This window comes from Schistocerca nitens, chromosome 6 (genome assembly GCF_023898315.1).
Source record: "Schistocerca nitens isolate TAMUIC-IGC-003100 chromosome 6, iqSchNite1.1, whole genome shotgun sequence".
NCBI lineage: Eukaryota > Metazoa > Arthropoda > Insecta > Orthoptera > Acrididae > Schistocerca > Schistocerca nitens.
Genome location: NC_064619.1, coordinates 296310220 through 296331582, shown reverse-complemented (window position 1 = coordinate 296331582; position 21363 = coordinate 296310220). Strand labels below are relative to the sequence as shown.

At 43.0% G+C, this 21363-nt stretch overlaps 1 protein-coding gene across 1 annotated transcript in view; it reads right to left on the bottom strand.

Moving 5' to 3' along the window:
• Positions 1-15422, bottom strand: part of LOC126262619 (ubiquitin-conjugating enzyme E2 R2) — a 93312-nt gene extending 77890 nt beyond the window's left edge. Inside the window, exon 1 of the mRNA XM_049959375.1 lies at positions 14853-15422. Within this exon, the coding sequence (XP_049815332.1) occupies positions 14853-15029 (177 nt within the window). The 5' untranslated portion in view covers positions 15030-15422. The remainder of the gene's footprint in view (positions 1-14852) is intronic.
• Positions 15423-21363: the final 5941 nt, after the last annotated feature.

Below are 21363 nucleotides of genomic sequence, written 5' to 3'. Positions count from 1 at the left end.
TCATTGAATGTCCATAAGACGAGACATTATGTGTTATAATGTATGTTGATTTTATGTTTATGTCTGTATGTATTTAAACATGAAACCGTTTGTACTAGAAAACCATATACGCTAAATAAATAAATCGGCTACTTTGAGACCATTTCCAGCCATTAATGGACTTCATTTTTATGGAGGACAATGCGTCATGTCACTTAACAATTGTTCGTGATTGGTTTGAAGAACATTCTGGGCAATTCGGGCGAAAGATTTGGTCAACCAGATCGCCAGACATGAATCCAATCGAACATTTATCGGACATAACTAAAAGGTCAATTCGTGGATAAAATCCTGAAACGGCAACTTTTTCGAAGTTACAGATGACTATAGAGGCATCATAGCTAGATATTTCTGCTGGGGACTTCTAACGACGTAAGTCCACGCCACGTCGCGTTGCTGCACTACTCCGGGCAACAGGAGGTCCGGCATCATATTAGGAGGTATCCCATGACTTTTGAGACATTGGTATATACGCACGCCCCACATTTTCGAACATCATTTTGTCGAAAACGGCTGAGAGTTGCATATGTTCAAGCCCTGCTTGTGCTCTACAAACACCGTCAACATAAATCAGGTCGGTGATGGGAAATTCGTAGTCCTTTTAGATTAACAAAATGGCTATTCGAGGGCAATGTAGTCAAGTGGACAAATGGTGCCAGCGTTTTAAGTTTACGTGATGTGGACATACTACATGCTTACTTTGATACGATGTGTACAGGACGAAGGATCGGCCTGACGAACAACAACGGTTGTCTAGATTTCATTGCTCTTGAGTGTGTCAGCTGCTGTGGCTATCACAGTTTACGGACTCTGCCCTATCTGGCACTAGTCCGAGACCCAAAACACAACAACGAAGACGACGACCGGGAGGGGGGGAGGGAGGGAGGGGGGGGCACGCACTGTACGTATCTTAGTTTTCATAACTGCCCTTACGTCAGGTCCTGCTACATCACTTATTCCTAACTTCTCGACTAATGCAGAAAACCAGTAAAATTATAGATGCTGTACAAAAAGCGCTTTGTGTCAGAGGCAACGTCACTTAACTAAATTTGCTATTTGCCGTTTTCGTTGTAATGCCGGGGACGTGGACGACAGACAAGTTTGAATAGGACTGGAACGCTGTGACATCTGTACCTTAAATATAGAAAGCAGCTGCTATGTGAATAGACAACGTTCTTTGGAACATAACGGTCAACCGAAGTTAACGGCTGGAGTTATTCAAAAGACATAGATCAATTGTCACTGCCGCCGCTGCAAATTTAGTTGCACTTTCATAATGCAGTAAAGTCAGAACACCGACAGCAACCATTTTTATGAGGCCGTCGCTCTCAATTATTCTAGAATTCGTGTTATTCTAAAATGTACACCTAGGGGTGTACTATTTTCTTTTCAAGAAAAATAGTTCCTTTTTATATAAGGCACGCAGATGTGTGTGTAAGGCGTCTGCGTAGGCCACCAAGAATCCGCCTACAAGCAACCAAGCGGTATGATTAATATGACGGGCAGCCTTCTTATTAAGGTTTGTATTCCAGTCGCCTCCCGAGCTTTTGTGCTTTACACGGTAAAGAAACATAATGACGATTCAGTGAGATGAATCTAATGCTGCTCCTGGGAACAGCTGCATAGGAAAAGGAGGAAAAATATGAGGAATTTTCAGTTTAAATGCATTGCCACACGCTGAAAGGCTGTTTCATAAATGAGATACAGAAAGAGGGAAAGAAACGATTATCGCGATCGACACGGTTTATAGGCATACGCCTACCGTTACCGCCGAGTCTGCCCTCGGCAAAACTTAACAATCGGCTGTTAAACTCTGGAGCAATGGTCTTGTCAGACCAAAGAGCCGCTTTGGCACTGCAATAAAACAGACATGGTTTGTTGCATTCTGAGCAAACCTAAATTATGATGGGATTTCAACTCAGCTCCACATGCCCTCTGTTAACAACTGCACCGTTTAAAATCTGCAACTGCTGGTCGAAGTGGTTTGCAGAAGTGTAGGTGGTCATGGGACATAGTCGTTTACAATCTCTACTGACACCTGAAGGCGTTTAAGCGATTGGATCCCGCAAATTGACAATATTTAACGATTATGTTCAACGAGTTATAAATGGAGTCCCATGGGAAATGGTCAATATTCAGGGATATGACAGAAACGACCATTCAAAACAGAAAAGTCAAGTAAAAACCGGCTCTACAATGTATTCCATAAGAGGTATGAGCATTTGCTCAGAAGAAGAGATGTTTCACAGAAGCCAAGATGATCAAATGCTCATAGTTCTTAAGGTATAAATTTTGGAGCCCATGTTTACTGGACATTTTCGCTTCTAATGATTGTTTCTCTCATATCCCTCAATATTGCCCATTCGTCTTGGGACCCAGTGTTATTACATATACTATTTATTGTTATGGTGGTGGTGGTGGTGGTGGTCTTCAGTCCGAAGACTGCTTTCATGCAGCTCTCTACGTTATTCTTTCCTGTACAAGCCTCTTCAAACCATCTCTGCATACGAACTGCAACCTATATTACAGGGTGAAAAGTATTTAAACCGACAACTCTGGGAGGTTGTAGGGGACATCAAAACAAATATTTTTCCCGAATGTCATTTTTTCCCACGAGGAGTATTTAAACCGGTAGAGGAAGATTTCTCTGGCGGCAGATTAATTAAACCAACTAACACTTTTCCATTTTTTTATGACCAAGAGACAACAACTAGATAGCAGATATGGACCAATTAAACAGTCTCCAACAACACCGACCCACACATTAACGAAGAACCGCACTTGATGAGCGCTAGTAATTGTGGCATGTGGGTTATCCTCACTCCACACATATGAATTGTGCATGTTGAAGACTCCCATCACGCCCGAACGTTGCTTCATCGGTAAACACAGAGGATGGAAATGTAGGATGCATTTCACACTGTTCCAGATACAACTGCGAAAACTGTGCTTTGGGTGGATAATCAGCTGGTTCCAAGCTGTGAACACGCTGTAAGTGAAATGGACCTAACAATTGCTCTCGAAGGACTGTTCTTACATTCGTTTGATTCGTCCCCATATTACGTGCAATTGCAAGAGTGCTGGTTGAAGAATCCGACTCCACATGCTGCAAGACAGCTTCCTCAAATTGCAGCGTTCTTACCAAATGGTTCAAATGGCTCTGAGCACTATGGGATTCAACTGCTGAGGTCATTAGTCCTCTAGAACTTAGAACTAGTTAAACCTAACTAACCTAAGGACATCACAAACATCCATGCCCGAGGCAGGATTCGAACCTGCGACCGTAGCGGTCTTGCGGTTCCAGACTGCAGCGCCTTTAACCGCACGGCCACTTCGGCCGGCAGCGTTCTTACCGTGCGACGGCATACCTGTCCAGGTAATCTGTTAAATGACCTGGTCTCACGCAGGCGTTGGTACACAGCATCAAAGGTCGTATGATGCGGGATACGGCGATTAGGATATTGTTGTTGATAAACCCACTGTGCAGCTCGTCCGTTGTGGTGCGCTTTGTAGTACTCACCAACCATATCAGTGTACTCACGCCAAGTGTATCGCTCCATTAGTAAACAGAGACAATGCACTACTACACTGGTGGACAGCAGTTGCCTACAACTGAAGAGCGTAATACGGCTTCCAACGGTTTAAATAATCCTCGGAGGAAAAAATGACATTAGGGAAAAATATTTGTTTTGATGTCCCCTATAACCTCCCAGAGTTTGTCGGTTTAAATACTTTTCACCCTGTATAATCTTCACGTCTTTCTTGCAATGGCTTGGGGCACTGCACTCTTACGGTGTCATTACATTTATGCAGAGTCACAAATAAAGCTGGAATGCACGCCTAGAAACAGAATTGTTATTGATTTCTTCTTCGCTCTCACATCCCAACAGCAGACACAGCTAAATTTAACACAGCGCTCACACTAATGCAAGTGGACGAAAATCCAGCAGCAGAATCTGATAGCTGTTTCACGCCCAGATAACGCGCTAATTGTTATTTTATTCGTATATAAATAAATAGTCCGCAACTATCGACATATTTTGTCGATATGTATCAGAAACATCACTTATCGAGGCTGGACTACTTTGTAGTTTCTTGATCGGAGTAAACTGCGCTTTCACGAAGTACTTCCCAGCCTACATTAAGGTCCGCATTAGTTCAAACAAGTTTAAAAGCATCTTCGTCAAAATGAACATAATTGAGTCTAACCTGGGGTCTTTGAAGTAATACTGTTCCTCCGCATCTCAGAAGTCACGCATGCCACCATGGATCGATCTTCAGATCAGAAACGTTTTCAATGTCACTGAAGTGGAAAAAACGCTAGAATGGACATTCACACAGAACACTCACCTAATTCAAAACAAAACTACGAAGCCTGCACAGAGTTTGATCTTCCCCATTACGAATAGTCAAGACAACAGCATCCGAACGGGACGAGGGAAATATAGCCACATCTTGAAAAAGTAGGGAGGTTGTGACGTGCCACCCGTTTGCGTGATGCTGAACAACAGACAATAAGATATATTGTGGATAACTGTTCGCTCCACGCTTTTAGAAGTGGTCTGAAAGACTTGCGTGACGTGATACCAAGTGTGAAATTAGAATATTAAACATATTGTGTACGTATATATGTATGTTCTGAAATGCCGAACGGGAATAATTATGTAAGCTGAATGAGTGGGAAGTAAAATCTTGATTTTTGTGATTCGTGTATTCTCATTTCCCTTTTCGCATTTTGTTTTCTCCTGTCTCCAACTGAGCTAGTGCATCTCTGTCCTTGCTCTCTAAGACTTTAAATCTTAACGGAGAAACGGTAAAAACCCTTAGATATTGCTTGAGCGACAAAGAAATGTGCTGGAAAACAAAATACAAACAGGCTAAACCGTCTACCAAACAAACCAACTGTCATTATTCCAGCGCGGAACCACTCTTGGGTTGGTCGAACTTTCTGATTCGCAAAGGATCATTCTATGCTCTGTGCTGTAGTGTAGGTCTCCAAAAAACAAATAGCCAAGAAAAATGAAGTGGGGTGCTACGGGAGTTCGAAAAGATCACTCACTCCCTTTAATATCACATACGATGTGGTCCCCGACATGTTCCGTAGTGTATGTCTGATGCAATACCTTCAGCTATGTGGAGCGAATAGCGTGCATCTATTGCTTAAGGCACGCAACGAACTGAGCAAAGAAAGAAAAAGACTTATTCAATTCAAGTTAAAAAGCAACTAACCAAACAAAATTAACACCTATTTTCAACGAGGAAAGTGGACCAGGAAAGGAGTGCCTTACGTTTTTCGAAAAAAATCACGACCTTTTTCGCCTGAAACGTTTAGGGACATCGTGGAAATCAGTGCAGGCTGGCCTAACTTACTCTAATCCTACTGTTTCCGCAATAGTTTTGTTTTTCGCGGCGTCTACAACTATTATGCAGACTTGACTAGAGTTTGTGTTGCTTCTGGTTTACTCCCTGCCTTGTATTCCAGGAATTCATAAATTGGCAACAAAACAGGACTATACAGAGTGACGGTCCATCACGAAACGGGTCATGAAATGTCTTATTTCCAAGGGTATATTTTACGCGAGCAATTTAGCAACATGTCACAGTGCACATGAACAGTTCTGATTACCGAAAGCCGTTACCCAGCGTAACGTTACGTTAACTCCACTACAGACTGACGTTTTCATTCTCAAAGGGCTCTAGGCACAAACCATAGAGCTCTTTGTCGTGCCTAGTACGTAATTCATCACCTAACTAGTTAGTGGCACATGATATTCAGGAACCATCAGAACAATACAATACACGCCCTAATCTTCCGTCGTCTCATTCGCGTGTAGCACGCAACTCTAAACAAAAGCTATGCCAGCCATTCAAACGCTGACACGCGTTGCTATTCTTCACGAAGTGGAACGGCCGCACTAACCTACATGTAAGAAACGACGAAGAGCAAGAATGTGTTTGGTAAGGCACGATGAGAAAAACGAAACCCTTCCGCGGATGTGGCTTGCACAGCATATTGCTAAGTTGTCCGAGAACGTCGACCCGGTGCAGAGTTCCTGTCAGACTTCATAAACATTATATCGAGACGGATGGAAGTAAGGACTGCGAACCATGAACAATGACTAAAGGAGTAGCGATGATTTGTTCAAACAATTTGAGATGGGAAAGTGGTTTGGTTTTATACAACTGTACAACGTTTATGCCAGAACGAAGTTTTTATACTCATCGAAAACATATTGTACAATGGCTTCAACAACTATGTATTAGACAGCACACAGGTCAGGAAACGAGTCAAAGGAAAGTCCTTCCAGGAACCCGAAAGACGTCAGTGAAACTTCGATTGTAAATTTGTCAACTGTAGGCGAAAAGGACGCTTCTTGTATATTGGAAATCGATAAAAATTCTGACGCCTCATCTATGAATATTATGCAGAATTACAAGATGATTCAACAAGGAAGTCAGTGTATCATTTGGGTAAGGAATTAATGTTTACAAGAAGACTAGCAAGTTCAAAATGGTTCAAATGGCTCCGAGCATTGTTGGACTTAACATCTGAGGTCATCAGTCCCCTAGAACTTAGAACTACTTAAACCTAAGAGTGAAGCGCCTAGAACCGCCCGGCCACTCTGACCGGCAAGACAGCAAGTCTAAGCATGTATAATGAGAGGTGATAACATACAGAGTCTCAGTATTGCCTAAGAAGTGAGGGCCTAAGTTTTATATGGTCCCAAATGGAGGTAACTAGATAGGCCTCTATCGCATACGAAAGGCTATAAACACTTTACAATTACCAAGTTCGTTTAAAAGATGTGATCCTATTCAAACATTTACTGCAAATAAGGGTTTTGTTGTTCCTATTACATTTACTTTAGAAGTCTGGTCAGCGAAGAGGAAAACATTTCTCACCACTGAAAGAAAAAGAAAGATTTTTTTGTGGGAGGTGGACGACTTTCGAGGAAATCTCCTCTGCATCAAGACTGTACTCTTCACTTTACCTTGTCTACAAGTTTCAGAGAGCTTCAGAGTGGCAAATTCAGTTTCGATGATAATCGTTGATTATGTGAGAGAGGCTGGAGTATATCACAAAAGATAGGAAATCCTCAAGGTAGTAAGAACCAGCTATTAATACTATGGCGTACGACTACATTAATGTCAGTAAGTTGTACTCATTTTGGGATACCAAATTCCTTGAGAGCGGCAAGGATTTCTTAGTGTTGAGTAACTACATCATACTCCGTAAGCCACCTAATGGTGAGTGGCGGCGGGTAATTTTGGTATCACTAACTGATCCTCCATTACCTGCTTCACTCGTGAATGGTGCGTGGGGAAAAGGACTGTCGGTAAACATCTGTATTCGCTCTAATTTCTCATTATGATTATTTCTAGAGATGTATATGGAAGTAATATGTTGTCCGGCTCTTCCCAGAAAATGCTCTCTCGACATTTCGGTGGTAACTTCTCCGTGATGCACAACGCCCCTCTAGTAAAGTCTGCCACAGAATGCCCTGAAACTTCAAAATTGGCGCGTCTCTGTGGATGAGAAATGTAACAGGCAATGAACGGCGGTTTTATCATCACGTTATTAAAGCAGAGTTGCAATCAAGAACCAGGTGTTCGAAGATCACGGAGTCCTTTCACAATCTGGAATTCTGATCGTCATCGAAGGTGTATGTTGAAACATGCTGTACTCAGCCACTCAAATAAAAGATATCACTCAGGAAGCTTTGAGAGTAAGGTTTCATCATTGTCAAGTTCACTAGAAATGAAAATCCAACGTTGAAAAAACTGTCTGATATCACTGAAGGCACCATCTAAAACAGGGAAACCGAAAAGAGTTCTCAGAATGAGATTTTCACTCTGCAGCGGAGTGTGCTCTGATATAAAACTTCCCCTGCCGGACCGAGACTCGAACTCGGGACCTTTGCCCTTCACGCCAATTTGTGCAGTTTGTCAGTTATGTAACAACTAATACACCGAACAGCAATATGTGCAAATTGAGATTTCATGGTTATCAGTTTGCTATAGTAAAAGTCATTATGGCAAGCAGCATGAAGAGAGAATAGGTGTCATACGGCAGCATAATTCAATCGATGTATTCTCACTACCCTCCCAAGTGAACATCTTTTCAGTGCAAGGCTAACGAATGATAGTACTTCAGTGTACGCTAATGCAAAAGTTCCAAGAAGGATAAGACGAAGGCCATTTCATATTCCATACACACTGCTAAACTAAACCTATTTCCCTACCACTATGCGTATGACTCAATTATCGCGTCAGACGCAGTATAGATGATTAGAATGTTAGGTTCTCGAAGGCTGTGAATGGAGAAAGCAACACTGAGAATAAAAGATTTTACTCCATTTTGAACGCGTACTCAAATAGGCAAGCGACCTTGCAAAAAATCTATCCTTGTATCCACCTGAACTCATTAAAACCAATGAAAAGTCAAAATTGGATTTTAAGACAGGTAACTTCGCCGTCCTCTTAACATAAGAGGCCATTTTCTTGGACCAGCCTGCTGAATTTTTATAAAGGTCGCTGAGAATGAATACTAGAAAGGTAGAAGAATCGTCGATTTTCTTGGGTTGCCATCAGTATATACATCGCAAGTTTTGGCTGTGACGGCAAGAGCATTTTTAGTACCTTATTGCTGGACCTGCACTTCTTAAGGTACAGTTGTAAACTTACCACTGATTAGACATGACACCTACAAAACGTGTGTTTTTTCCCATGCGCCTGTGGAAACATCAGTCCTGAGAGGGTAGAATGGAAGACCAAAATAAGACACATTAAGAAATATTGTTTCAATAGAAACTACTCATGTGTTACTGTTACGTTACTTTAAAAAAAATTCATTTTGAATATTTAGCTTCTGTGGTATGGCATAGCTCCATAACGTTTTGTACAGTTCGATGTCATGAAGAATGTGCGTTTTTATGTTGGTTAGTAGCAGTTTTCTGTCTTTTATGACTTTAAAATTTTCTTTTTTGTGTTTCTGTAACTATGGCCTACGGTAAAGCGGTCAACGATTACCGCATTTTCTAAAAAGAATTGATTTGCATGACGCGTATTATTATAAAATATGATTCTAAATAAAAGTAATGTTATTTCAAAAGTGTTTATAAAAGATTTTTAAAAAATTGCTACAGTAATACTGACAAAAATTGCAAAAAATTAATTAAGCGAGCACTAGGCTTGTACAAAAACGGAAACGCAGTAGGTAGCGCATTACTGACGAAATAAGAAATGGTTCAAATGGCTCTGAGCACTATGGGAGTCAACTGCTGAGGTCATTAGTCCCCTAGAACTTAGAACTAGTTAAACCTAACAAACCTAATGACATCACAAACATCCATGCCCGAGGCAGGATTCGAACCTGCGACCGTAGCGGTCCTGCAGTTCCAGGCTGCAGCGCCTTTAACCGCACGGCCACTTCGGCCGGCGACGAAATAAGAAAATATGTCTCAAAAACCGTAAAGGGAAGTAAATGTCGAAAAAATAACAGAATGGGCGTTGCTCGTATGTAAGCTGAAGGCTTGACTTACTCCAATTTCGATGTGGAAATTTATAACGAAGAATCATATTATTCTGTATCAGTCACGCAGGCGGGTCGTACCGCCGTCACCTGGCACGCGGCCAATGTACTAGTATTAACGGGACGGCCCGCTGCACGGATGGCACAAGACAGCACCGAGCCAGTCTCGACAAGGCCGATAACATACGCGTACCAACTACCGCATTCGCAAGGTACTCTTTAAGGCTGTAACTTACTTGTCGCTTCACCCAGCAACCAAAAATACGCACGGCAAATTTATTTTCGTGTATGTTTTTACTCATCTCAAGAGTGAGCAAGTGGCTGTTGATTTTCTATCTTCACGCATCATCTTAACTATATAAGATACTGTACCCTCCGAATTCAGCGATTATCTGTTTTTCATTCATGTTACATACGTTAGGCTAACAGTTAAAATGGCTCTGAGCACTATGGGACTTAACATCTATGGTCATCAGTCCCCTAGAACTTAGAACTACTTAAACCTAACTAACCTAAGGACATCACACAACACCCAGCTATCACGAGGCAGAGAAAATCCCTGACCCCGCCGGGAATCGAACCCGGGAACCCGGGCGTGGGAAGCGAGAACGCTACCGCACGACCACGAGATGCGGGCGGCTAACAGTTATCCAGGTTCTGAAAAATATGTTGTTCCATACCTTCCCACACAACGGCCATCAACTGGGATCAACTGTGTGGGCGAGAAAGTGCCTATTAATAATCTTTCAAAGTGAACGAAAAAGAAACTACATTAGCATTGTCCATTTCTTGCACTAAGTAATAGATTTTAAATGGCGCAATCAACTGAATGAAACGAACAGAAACAGTCCTTCCTTCCTTTTTTTCTTAGATTATAGAATCTTACTGGGAAGCCTAACAGCTAATCTATATAATGGCAGCTTACCTTGTGTTCAGTTTATGTTGCAAATAGATCTTTTGCATCCGTACATAAGCAAGTTCTAAAAAGGAAGAGCGTAATAGCTTACACTGATGTTAAATGGATTAGAATTTTACAAATTTGGATTGAAGTCAGCGGCTTGTGACTAAACGCGGATTTCCTGCTTATCGCGAGCAGTCGACTTAACATCTCCAGGACCTAACGAAACTTCCACATTTCACAAAGTTCACAACACTTACTTTTGAACATTTTTTCATTCTCACACACAGAGAACCAATATTTCATTGTTATTTTAGCCTACTGAGGCAGCTGTAATCGTCAGAACAATGTCTGTTCCTTCAGACATGCATGCATATCTGAAGGGCATTATGATGTGAAAATACAGTCACGGGAAAAACACAGACATGGTAACAGTCATTCACGTATTACTCTAATGGCATTAGGGGCCGTACATCAGCAAATTTGCAAAAAGAGAAGAGGTGTGATTCCTTTATGAAACTCTTAAAATATTTGCTTCAGTGCCATAGGAAAACATCAAATCCAAATAAAAAACAACCCAAAGTAAAAATTATTCATCTCACGTCTCCAAAATAAGACTCCAATGCCAATTATCACTGAGTCACTTCATTTAATCCTAGTACTATCAACATAAACAGTGAACACAGTACATAGTGCAGTTTGTGTGTGGAAATGATCTATACCAGTCGCAAATTGTGTGTGTCCGTGCATGATGCTGCCTATTATACCAAAATCTTTACAGCTCACCTACTAAATTCATTATTTTTTGCAACTCCTGCAGCTTGTCTACCTCCCTCGACAATTGTCGAACATTCTCTATCTTGAAAGTTAAACATTGAAAAAAAGCTGTTGAAATCCACTAAACGTATCATAAAATAACAATGTGAAGCAGAATGTTGTTGTTGTTGTTTACTTAAAAACAAAAGTGAGAATCACATAATATACCAAAAAAGGGGGGGGGTGAAGGAAGCTTCTAAGCATATCACAGAGAGACCATGCAGCCTCACCTTTTCTACAAAACAGCTGAAACTCATCTGGAGGCTACTGCAGAAAAGTTTGATTGAAATAAATTGTGAAGAAGACTAGTTTTTTGGCAAATAATTCCAGAAAATGGTAAGGGGTGAGAAGGAGAGACAGGTGGCAATACCTAGTCTGAACTGCCATCCTTATCGTAGATTTTTTTAAATTACTTTATTTTAACCTCTAGAGTGACGCTTCCTCTATTTACTGGACCAATGGACCTCTATTTCCAAAGGACACAATTTTCCACAATTTGTGGCAGGTGAAACAGGGTTGAATGGTGGTAAGCAGACTTTACCAAATGTTGCTAGGAAGGAATTAACTCCTATATTTGCTACTTTCAAGCTGAAAACTCACTTCTCTAAAATATTTAAGAAGCAAGAAGTAACAACTCAGTTGAAGTTCTTTTTAAAGGAAGCATACATCTCAATTTTAATTGTGCAGTTCTCAGTAATTTTATTGTTACAACATGTAAACCCATTTTTCAACACTAAATTTTTTCTTAGGTGTACAAATTTTAGTTACACTGTCACTATCGTTGAAACAAAACCCGACAATCTGAGAATTATGAACTTCCTCGCAAACAACTAGTGTCAGATTTCTTTCTGAAGAGATATAGGTATCAATTCAAGACATGTCATTTTGAAACAATATCCAAGAACAAAAATGAATGTGGCAGGAAACAATTTGCAAAGTACTACACAGGGGAACTGTAAAGATGATGTGCAGAAATGGTTGGTGCTCTTATCACTATTCTGTGTGTTATTTCTTAATGTCACCAATTTCTGAGAAAGGCAGGAAAAATTTACAGGGATGAAATGAAAAAACTAATTTCATGTAGGATTTGTTCATAAATTACAATGCAAAGTAAAAAATAAAGAGCATGAACATGTTTCTGTAAACACACAAATAAGGGTATGACAACACATTTTTATAAACAATGATACTGTGGCATACACAACAAACTGGTACTACCATTGCAGAATCATATGTATGTTTTAATGTTGTAGTGTAAAAAACAGTATCTGTTAAGTCATTTTGATTGTTCCAATTTCTCTTCTGTGTGCCACACTCAGTGGATGTTTACTTTCATGGTGGCTGTCACATCTAAACAAGTGTTTAATTCCCAAACTTCAAACAATAACAACTTATGACAAATATCAACAAACACAATTTCAAGAATGGCAAACAGCAACAGTTTTCAATATATGAAATACACAGCCAACTGGTTGCACAAGTTTGCTGTAAAAACATTGACAAATTTTCAGTACCATAAAGAGTATCTTCTCAAGAAAGAAAGTCACATAAATTACTTGATGCTAAAATTGTAAACATACATAATGAGCTCGGGAGCTCAAGTCAAAGTATTCAATATAGAATAAAGTCCTCCCTGCCAACAATAATATTGTTAAACAGGTACGGGTTGTTATAAAGGCAGACATTAGACATGTTTAAATGAGATCCCATCACAGCCTATTAATTAAATCTAACAATTTGGTTTAGCCACTGCTGGCCTTAACATACCACTTTAGTCCAATGACTGTTGTTAACTCACTGTTCCTGTGAGTCAACCCTAAGAAAGAAACCATTACCAAGGATCCAGGACTTTTGGTGGGACCAGTAGTGGTTTCACAGAAGGAATCAGTTAAAGTGAGTCAACAAATGGATGAACTGTTTCCAAGGAGGACTTTATTCCATATTTTCTACTTTTTGATTTGAGCTCTTTAGCTCATCACTTGTGTTTACAATTTTAACGTTAGGTTATTTACGCGTCTTTCTTTCGAATAAAGATACCCTTGCAATGCAATCAGTTGACTGTATATTTCACATACTGAAAAATCCTTCGTTGTTGTCCACAAGCCTCTGTAAGTTACTACACACTGAATTGCAAATACAAGTCCAAGCCAATTTATTTTACCTTTGTATACCTATGAGGTTTTTAACGCTCTTTACTTTTTTTTCCTCGTACTGTAAAATTAGTTATTTATGGCAGTCTGCAGGATTGTCAGAATGCTTCAAACTATTTTATTGTCTCGGATGATCACCAAATGAAATGCTACTGTAACGGTAATTTTAAGCTGCAGGTGAACCATTCAGTGGTGTTTATGATGTATCAAATCCCTCGTCTTCCCTTACAGCGTAATTTATATAACATAATGAGAGATCTACATTCTACAGTTCATTAGTGTCAGCAGTCGATTAAAGCACTACACTGTGAGAATTCATCAGCGAAGAGCTCCTGATTCTGGTAAGGTACCTTGGAATATAAATATGTAATGGGCAGAAATATATTTAGCGAACTGGAAAATGTACACAAAGGGGAAATTATCAAAATATTCTACCTCTGCTCTTGTTTGTATTTCTTGTACATTCGTCAGTTCATTATGGGAAAGTGGACGTATTATATACGTATCACTGCGTTCTCCGTGCAATTGACCGCTGGGTTGTCATAACAATACTTTGCTTATTAGAAGTGATAGTTCCTAAACTATTAAAATTTTTTAAAGAAAATTAAGGTCACGAACCTAATCAAATCTTACTGACTAGTTCTTGATAACACGGCATTAAATAAACAAGATTGTGGTTTAACGTTTGGTCGACGTCGTGGTCATTAGCGACGGAGCATAAGTTCAGATCGAGGAAGGAAATCGGCCGTGTTCTTTTTCCAAGGAAAAATAGTTATTATTAAACGTCCACCGAAGTCATTACAGATGGGACAAACTCGTATTGGACAAGGGTGAGAATATAATCGGTCATGACCTCTGCAGCAGTGAATTCTGCAATCGACTACAGTCAATTACAGGAAGCACGCAAAGCCTAAATTACGATGACCGCGTGTTACGAATTTCCACTGCGTCTCAAAAGTAGAGTTTCAACAAAATATTAACTTGATACACCAAATATCTATTGGCAACGAGTCACATCAGCGTAACATAAGAAACGCACTCTCTTCTTACCCTGAAGTGCATACGATGCAAAAGAAAACCGATGTGCATTGTTCTGAAATAATAATGAAACTTCAATGTACGTCAGAAACCATGTGACCGCCCCTAAGTCAACAGAACGTTCGGTAAAATGTAAGCCTTTCAGCAACAAATAATTGAATCCTTTACTCTTTTCCTTCGAAATTATAAGAACACTATTTTATACGATTAATGGTGCTGTTAGAAGCCACTGTGAACAACTTCCGTATTCAGGTTTCCTTAACCATATTATTCTCTGTACCACGTAGTAATAAATGTCTAAACAAATGTACAAGCTGACTGCAGACTAATATCTGAAAAACACACTGTAGTTCAATGTTATGATCGCAGCACTACTCACCTTGAAGTATCCACCCTGATAAAGAGTCTCTGGGGGTCCAAATATCGCAACTTCCCATTCGAACATATTTTCTTCTCTAACAAGTTTCACCCTGAAGCCTTCGACTGGTTCTTCCTGTAAGCTCTTGTATTCAAGCGCAAGGGCTCTAACTGCACTGCTTGTGGGTTGCTGCGCCATTTTAAATTTGTTTAACACAGTCCAATTTTGTCACGAATTATGTTCACCACAAAATTTTAAAGGGGGGATATTTCGCCAGTCCCCAAAACTCCAGTTTCTACACTGCGACTGAGCAGATCCCCACAGCAATGGCTGCCAGCTTTTGTTCTCTCGTGCTTTCTGTTACGTAGTCACAGAAACTTTCTCAAACTCTCCTCAGTACTTGGAGCTCGTCTTGCGCCAATTACTTTTCGGCGCGACGCGTCAGCACACGAACGCGTCACGTAAAATAACTCCGAAAAGATAACTTTGTCGCACACGAACAATAGCAGCTGAGCAAGAGCTCAGAGAAAATCCCTAACCTGCCAACGCCAGCCACAACGGCTACTGCGGCACTGCTAAGCGATAGTGCTGCCGCCTGACAGAAATACCGCTTCAGTCAAGATCACAACGCGCATTGATACACAAGCGGCATTCTGCGAACAGCTGTAGCTCTAAACAAAGCGCGACAGTTGTCATTGCGTTCGAGTTGATTGTGATAACGTCACAAGCAGCGGAATCAATGCTTTTTTTCCATTACTATAGATGAAAATCACACATTTTCCATTCATCGCCCAGTTTTAATATGGGAATTGCTAACGGCGCGGCAGATTACCTTTCGTGCTCGCAGGAAAACAACGTGCGAAGGCCGCTGTACTAAAAGGAGCGTAAAAGCCATGATACGCAAGGATACGTTTCGGAAGACGATATAAATTATGGAATACGAAACTAACAGCGAACTAGTCGCTTATTCTCTATCATTTTGCAAGTGGGCAAATGCTCTGAAACAAGTTTGTTGGGTGTTAAGCCAAACAAAATTCTAATGACAATTGGTTCCTCTAAAATATTATTAGCTGCTCTTAAAGCTTTTTTTAAAATTAATATCGTTTCAGTGTCAATAAGTGTAACTGGTGTAGTAGTTCAGCCACATTATTTAAACAAATTGAGTATGTAATAACCTATGCTTTTCACTAATTTCTTCTGTATTTCTCAAAAATTTACCGATTTAAATCCGACATTTTTACGACCCACGGTATGTGCAAGAAGGGTTTCCCGCGTATCTTCAAGATACACATTTAATGCTCAATCGGGGCAGTAGCTAATATCGTATTATCTCCAGCCTTATCCAGGCCGTATTAAGTAAATGAATATTTTATTTTATTTTTCTTTATTCATCCCCCAGGAGCATCTCACAATGATATAAGATTTGTCAAAGCCAATCAATAGGCCAAAATATAACATGCAGCATACACAACGTTCTTTAAGAGGATTGAACAGGTAGCCTATGGGGATAGGAAAGGCGTTTGGCAGTGGCCTAGAGTAAGGAACCATCCCATCATTTGCCTTAGCGGTTCAGGAAAACCCGGATCAGGATGGCCGGACAGAGCAGCTCCATCCTCCTGGATATGAGGTCAGTGTCCTACCAGCTAGACTGCCTCATTCGGTAATTCTCTACTGAGATATGGGACACTGGTCCAGAGACGGCCGAGTCGAAAATTACAAGTGAAACTAGTTTTGATAGCTCTGCAGCGGAATATTTTTTTTTTTTTTTAATCGCGAAAATCTCAGTCGCGAGCGGTAGCTCTGTAACTGGTATGACCATTCCCAACAGAGTTTTATAAGTCACCAAGACAATTACAGTTCCCCTCCCTTCTGTTATCTGTCTGTCTCCTTGTCCCCTCTTCTTATTCTCAGCACGCTTCTTCCCAATTTTTATGGTTTTCGTATGGTCCATACCTCACTACCAAAGACTTTATTGGCAGTTTACTCTCGTCACAAACTTTCGGTTATGGGTGCACTAGAAATTTTCTTAAGTATGCAACAACGCTTAGCTTCCTACAAGTTTCTGTTTTCGTTTTTCATATCTAACAGAGTCAACCCTCTTGTTTTTATTTGGCACGAGCATAAAAATCAGTCATCTATTTCAATAACGCTTCTACAAATTTCGAAGACCTTTGCCAACCACTACAGTAGGATGTAGAAGGAACACAAATAACGGACCGTACCTGAATCATTTTTGGTCATGAATGGGCTGTTTTAATTCCTCTGATTGCTGAAGAACAATAAGAGCAACGAATGGAAAATACCCATGATCATGTGAGACTGAAAATTAACCATAGTAACGCTCTAATGGCATATAACATATATGCTGAAAGGAAGACAGTAAGTTGTCAATAACTATATTTAATGTCACCCATAAGGAAATGAATTTTTGGGTTTAACGTTCGTCGACTGAATGGTCATTAGAGATCAGGGAAGGAAACCGACCGTGACCTACTCAAACGAACCAACTCGGCATTTGGGGTAAACGATTTAGAGAAATCACGGAAAAAACCTAAATCTAGATGGCAGGACCCGTATATTAACCGTCGTCTTACCTCTGACAATGGAACACAAGTACTGGTACTGTTCTTGCTAAGATTGTAGGTTAGGCGTGTTTCAGAGCTGGTGGTATGGACCAAACCAAGAAAAAATGTCAAGTAAACATGCTACTTTTACATTCTCATTCTTACTGTTGCCAGTCCCCCAGAAGCTATACGCAACTACACTCCTGGAAATGGAAAAAAGAACACATTGACACCGGTGTGTCAGACCCACCATACTTGCTCCGGACACTGCGAGAGGGCTGTACAAGCAATGATCACACGCACGGCACAGCGGACACACCAGGAACCGCGGTGTTGGCCGTCGAATGGCGCTAGCTGCGCAGCATTTGTGCACCGCCGCCGTCAGTGTCAGCCAGTTTGCCGTGGCATACGGAGCTCCATCGCAGTCTTTAACACTGGTAGCATGCCGCGACAGCGTGGAAGTGAACCGTATGTGCAGTTGACGGACTTTGAGCGAGGGCGTATAGTGGGCATGCGGGAGGCCGGGTGGACGTACCGCCGAATTGTTCAACACGTGGGGCGTGAGGTCTCCACAGTACATCGATGTTGTCGCCAGTGGTCGGCGGAAGGTGCACATGCCCGTCGACCTGGAACCGGACCGCAGCGACGCACGGATGCACGCCAAGACCGTAGGATCCTACGCAGTGCCGTAGGGGACCGCACCGCCACTTCCCAGCAAATTAGGGACACTGTTGCTCCTGGGGTATCGGCGAGGACCATTCGCAACCGTCTCCATGAAGCTGGGCTACGGTCCCGCACACCGTTAGGCCGTCTTCCGCTCACGCCCCAACATCGTGCAGCCCGCCTCCAGTGGTGTCGCGACAGGCGTGAATGGAGGGACGAATGGAGACGTGTCGTCTTCAGCGATGAGAGTCGCTTCTGCCTTGGTGCCAATGATGGTCGTATGCGTGTTTGGCGCCGTGCAGGTGAGCGCCACAATCAGGACTGCATACGACCGAGGCACACAGGGCCAACACCCGGCATCATGGTGTGGGGAGCGATCTCCTACACTGGCCGTACACCACTGGTGATCGTCGAGGGGACACTGAATAGTGCACGGTACATCCAAACCGTCATCGAACCCATCGTTCTACCATTCCTAGACCGGCAAGGGAACTTGCTGTTCCAACAGGACAATGCACGTCCGCATGTATCCCGTGCCACCCAACGTGCTCTAGAAGGTGTAAGTCAACTACCCTGGCCAGCAAGATCTCCGGATCTGTCCCCCATTGAGCATGTTTGGGACTGGATGAAGCGTCGTCTCACGCGGTCTGCACGTCCAGCACGAACGCTGGTCCAACTGAGGCGCCAGGTGGAAATGGCATGGCAAGCCGTTCCACAGGACTACATCCAGCATCTCTACGATCGTCTGCATGGGAGAATAGCAGCCTGTATTGCTGCGAAAGGTGGATATACACTGTACTAGTGCCGACATTGTGCATGCTCTGTTGCCTGTGCCTATGTGCCTGTGGTTCTGTCAGTGTGATCATGTGATGTATCTGACCCCAGGAATGTGTCAATAAAGTTTCCCCTTCCTGAGACAATGAATTCACGGTGTTCTTATTTCAATTTCCAGGAGTGTATATGCCTAGTATCACAGTGACTCCCGCCAGTCTATGTTCGTGTTTCCTGAGTTTATATCTGGTTACGATGCATTTGGCTACCTTAAGAGAGTCATAGTTACTCCTGGCAGTTGCTCCCCCTTTTTGGCCACCTTTACAGTCTCATTCTTACTGTTGCCAGTCCGCCATAAGCGACACGCAACTATATGCCTAAAGTCTTAGTTAGTCCCTCCAGTTGCTCTTCGAGTTTGCTAAAATTTTTGGTCGGGTGAGAAGGCATTTATCTACCTTAAGAGAGTCATAGTTTTCCTGCCAGTTGCTACCCCTTTTTGGCCGCCTTTACATTCTCATTCTTACGGTTGCCAATCCGCCAGAAGCGATACGCATCTATATGCCTAGAGCCTTAGTTACTTCCTACAGTTGCTACTCGCGTTTGCTGAAATTTTTGGTCGTGTGAAGAGGCATTTGGCTATCTTAAGAGAGTCATAGTTACTCCTGCCAGTCGCTCCCTTTTTTTCCCTACCTTTACATTCTCATTCTTACTGTTGCTAGTTCGCCATAAGCGATACGCAACTGTGTGCCTACAGTCTTAGTTACTTCCTCCACTTCTTCCTCATGTTTGCTGAAATTTTTGGTCGAGTGACGCAACTATATGCCTAGTGTCTAAGTTACTCCCTCTAGTTGCTCCTCGCGTTTACTAAAATTTTTGGTCGCATGACATGGCATTTGGCAACCTTATGAGAGTCATAGTTACTCCTGCCAATTGCTCCCCCTTTTGGCCACCTTTACATTCGTATTCTTACTGTTGCCTGTCCACCAGAAGCGATAGGCGACTTTATGTCTACAGTCTTAGTTACTCCCTCCAGTTGCTCCTCGCATTAGCTGAAATTTTTGGTCGGATAACGAGGCATTTGGCTATTACAGCCGTCTTTATTCACACAAAAATACATGTGAATAACACAGGTAAATAAACACTCTTAGAAGCTAGTGCGCCATACTCCCCGAGAGGAGCTCACAAGGGCGCCGGTTACCGTTGTTGGTGTAACCGCTAAAACACTATATTATTCACAAGTACAAAGGATTAATTACAAGAATATAAAGACGGAATTGCTCCCGATATTGAAGCCCCGGGAGTCGGGGCAAACTAACCTAAGCATAACCAACTAACTATCCTACGCCCTCCTTGTACTTCGGCCTGTGCAGCGTCATATTTTCGAACAGGCCGAAGATCCACGATGATCCACAGAGCACCCGCGTGCTGATGGTGCATAACTCCCGCCTGCGGAAGCCAAGTTGTAGGAGCTGGCGGGCTGATGTAGGTGCCCAAGTCCCTCTCCAATTTAGGGTCACTGTTGCAAACTGGATGCTGCTGGCCGCGGGTCGGAGAGCGCCGACGGCACGCCGCACAGACGGGACGTCGTATTTCGCCGCCTTCTGCCGATGACACCAGTCAGTGTCGAGGTGGTCGCCGACAATTTGCGCATCGATGATATGCGCCACGCCGTCCTTCGACGCTACGACGTCGGGCTTGCGGACTCCCTCTGGCGTTCGGAGGTGTGGCTCGACAGACACGTCGAACCCTCGTTGAGCCAGCCCGCGCGCGACGTATTTCACTACCGCGTCGTGACGCCGCACCCGGGCTCGGCTGGTAAGTCCGCAGCCCTGGACGACGTGGTTCGCGGTCTCGACGGCGTTGCACCTAGCGCGACACATCTTCTCCCTGTCTCGGCCGCGACTCCTGCGCGCTTTAGATGGTAATGCGTTAATGCGCGTGCGGATGCACGCCACGTAGTCACGGCCGGACAGGAAGCGGCTGGTGTCCTCGACCCAGCTGTGTTGGCCTGATGTCCTGGCTGACGACAAAAGGGCTGCCCCGTCGAAGCTGATATGCAGGCGCGCCGCCCACATCTCGCCGACTTTTGCAGCTGATTGCAGCAAATGGCCCTCCCACGTGAGGTGTCTCTCTAGCGCCGCCACTTCGTGTCGTGCCTCCCCCAGGTCTGCGTCGGTGGTAGAGGTCTCGAGCTGCAACAGGGTGAGGAGTCTGCCCCGCCTCAGGGTTGGCCCCGTCCAGCGGGCCGATGGAATCCCTAGGCCACCATGGGCTACCGGAGCGTGAAAGTAGCCCAAGGGGGTATCAGCTGGGAGGCGGAACCACCTCCTCACCGCGGCCCGAACGCAGTTGTCCATGGCCTTGAGCGCGCCGATGCGGGTGCGACTCAGGGCTAGGCCATGGTACAGGCCCGGGAGAAGAACCTCACGAAGTGCAAAAAGCCGCTGCTGCGGCTTCAGCGGCGCCCGCGTGATGATCGACAGCTGCTCCTCTATGTGTTGCCTCGGATGGAAGAGACACCGGCCTGAGGAGGA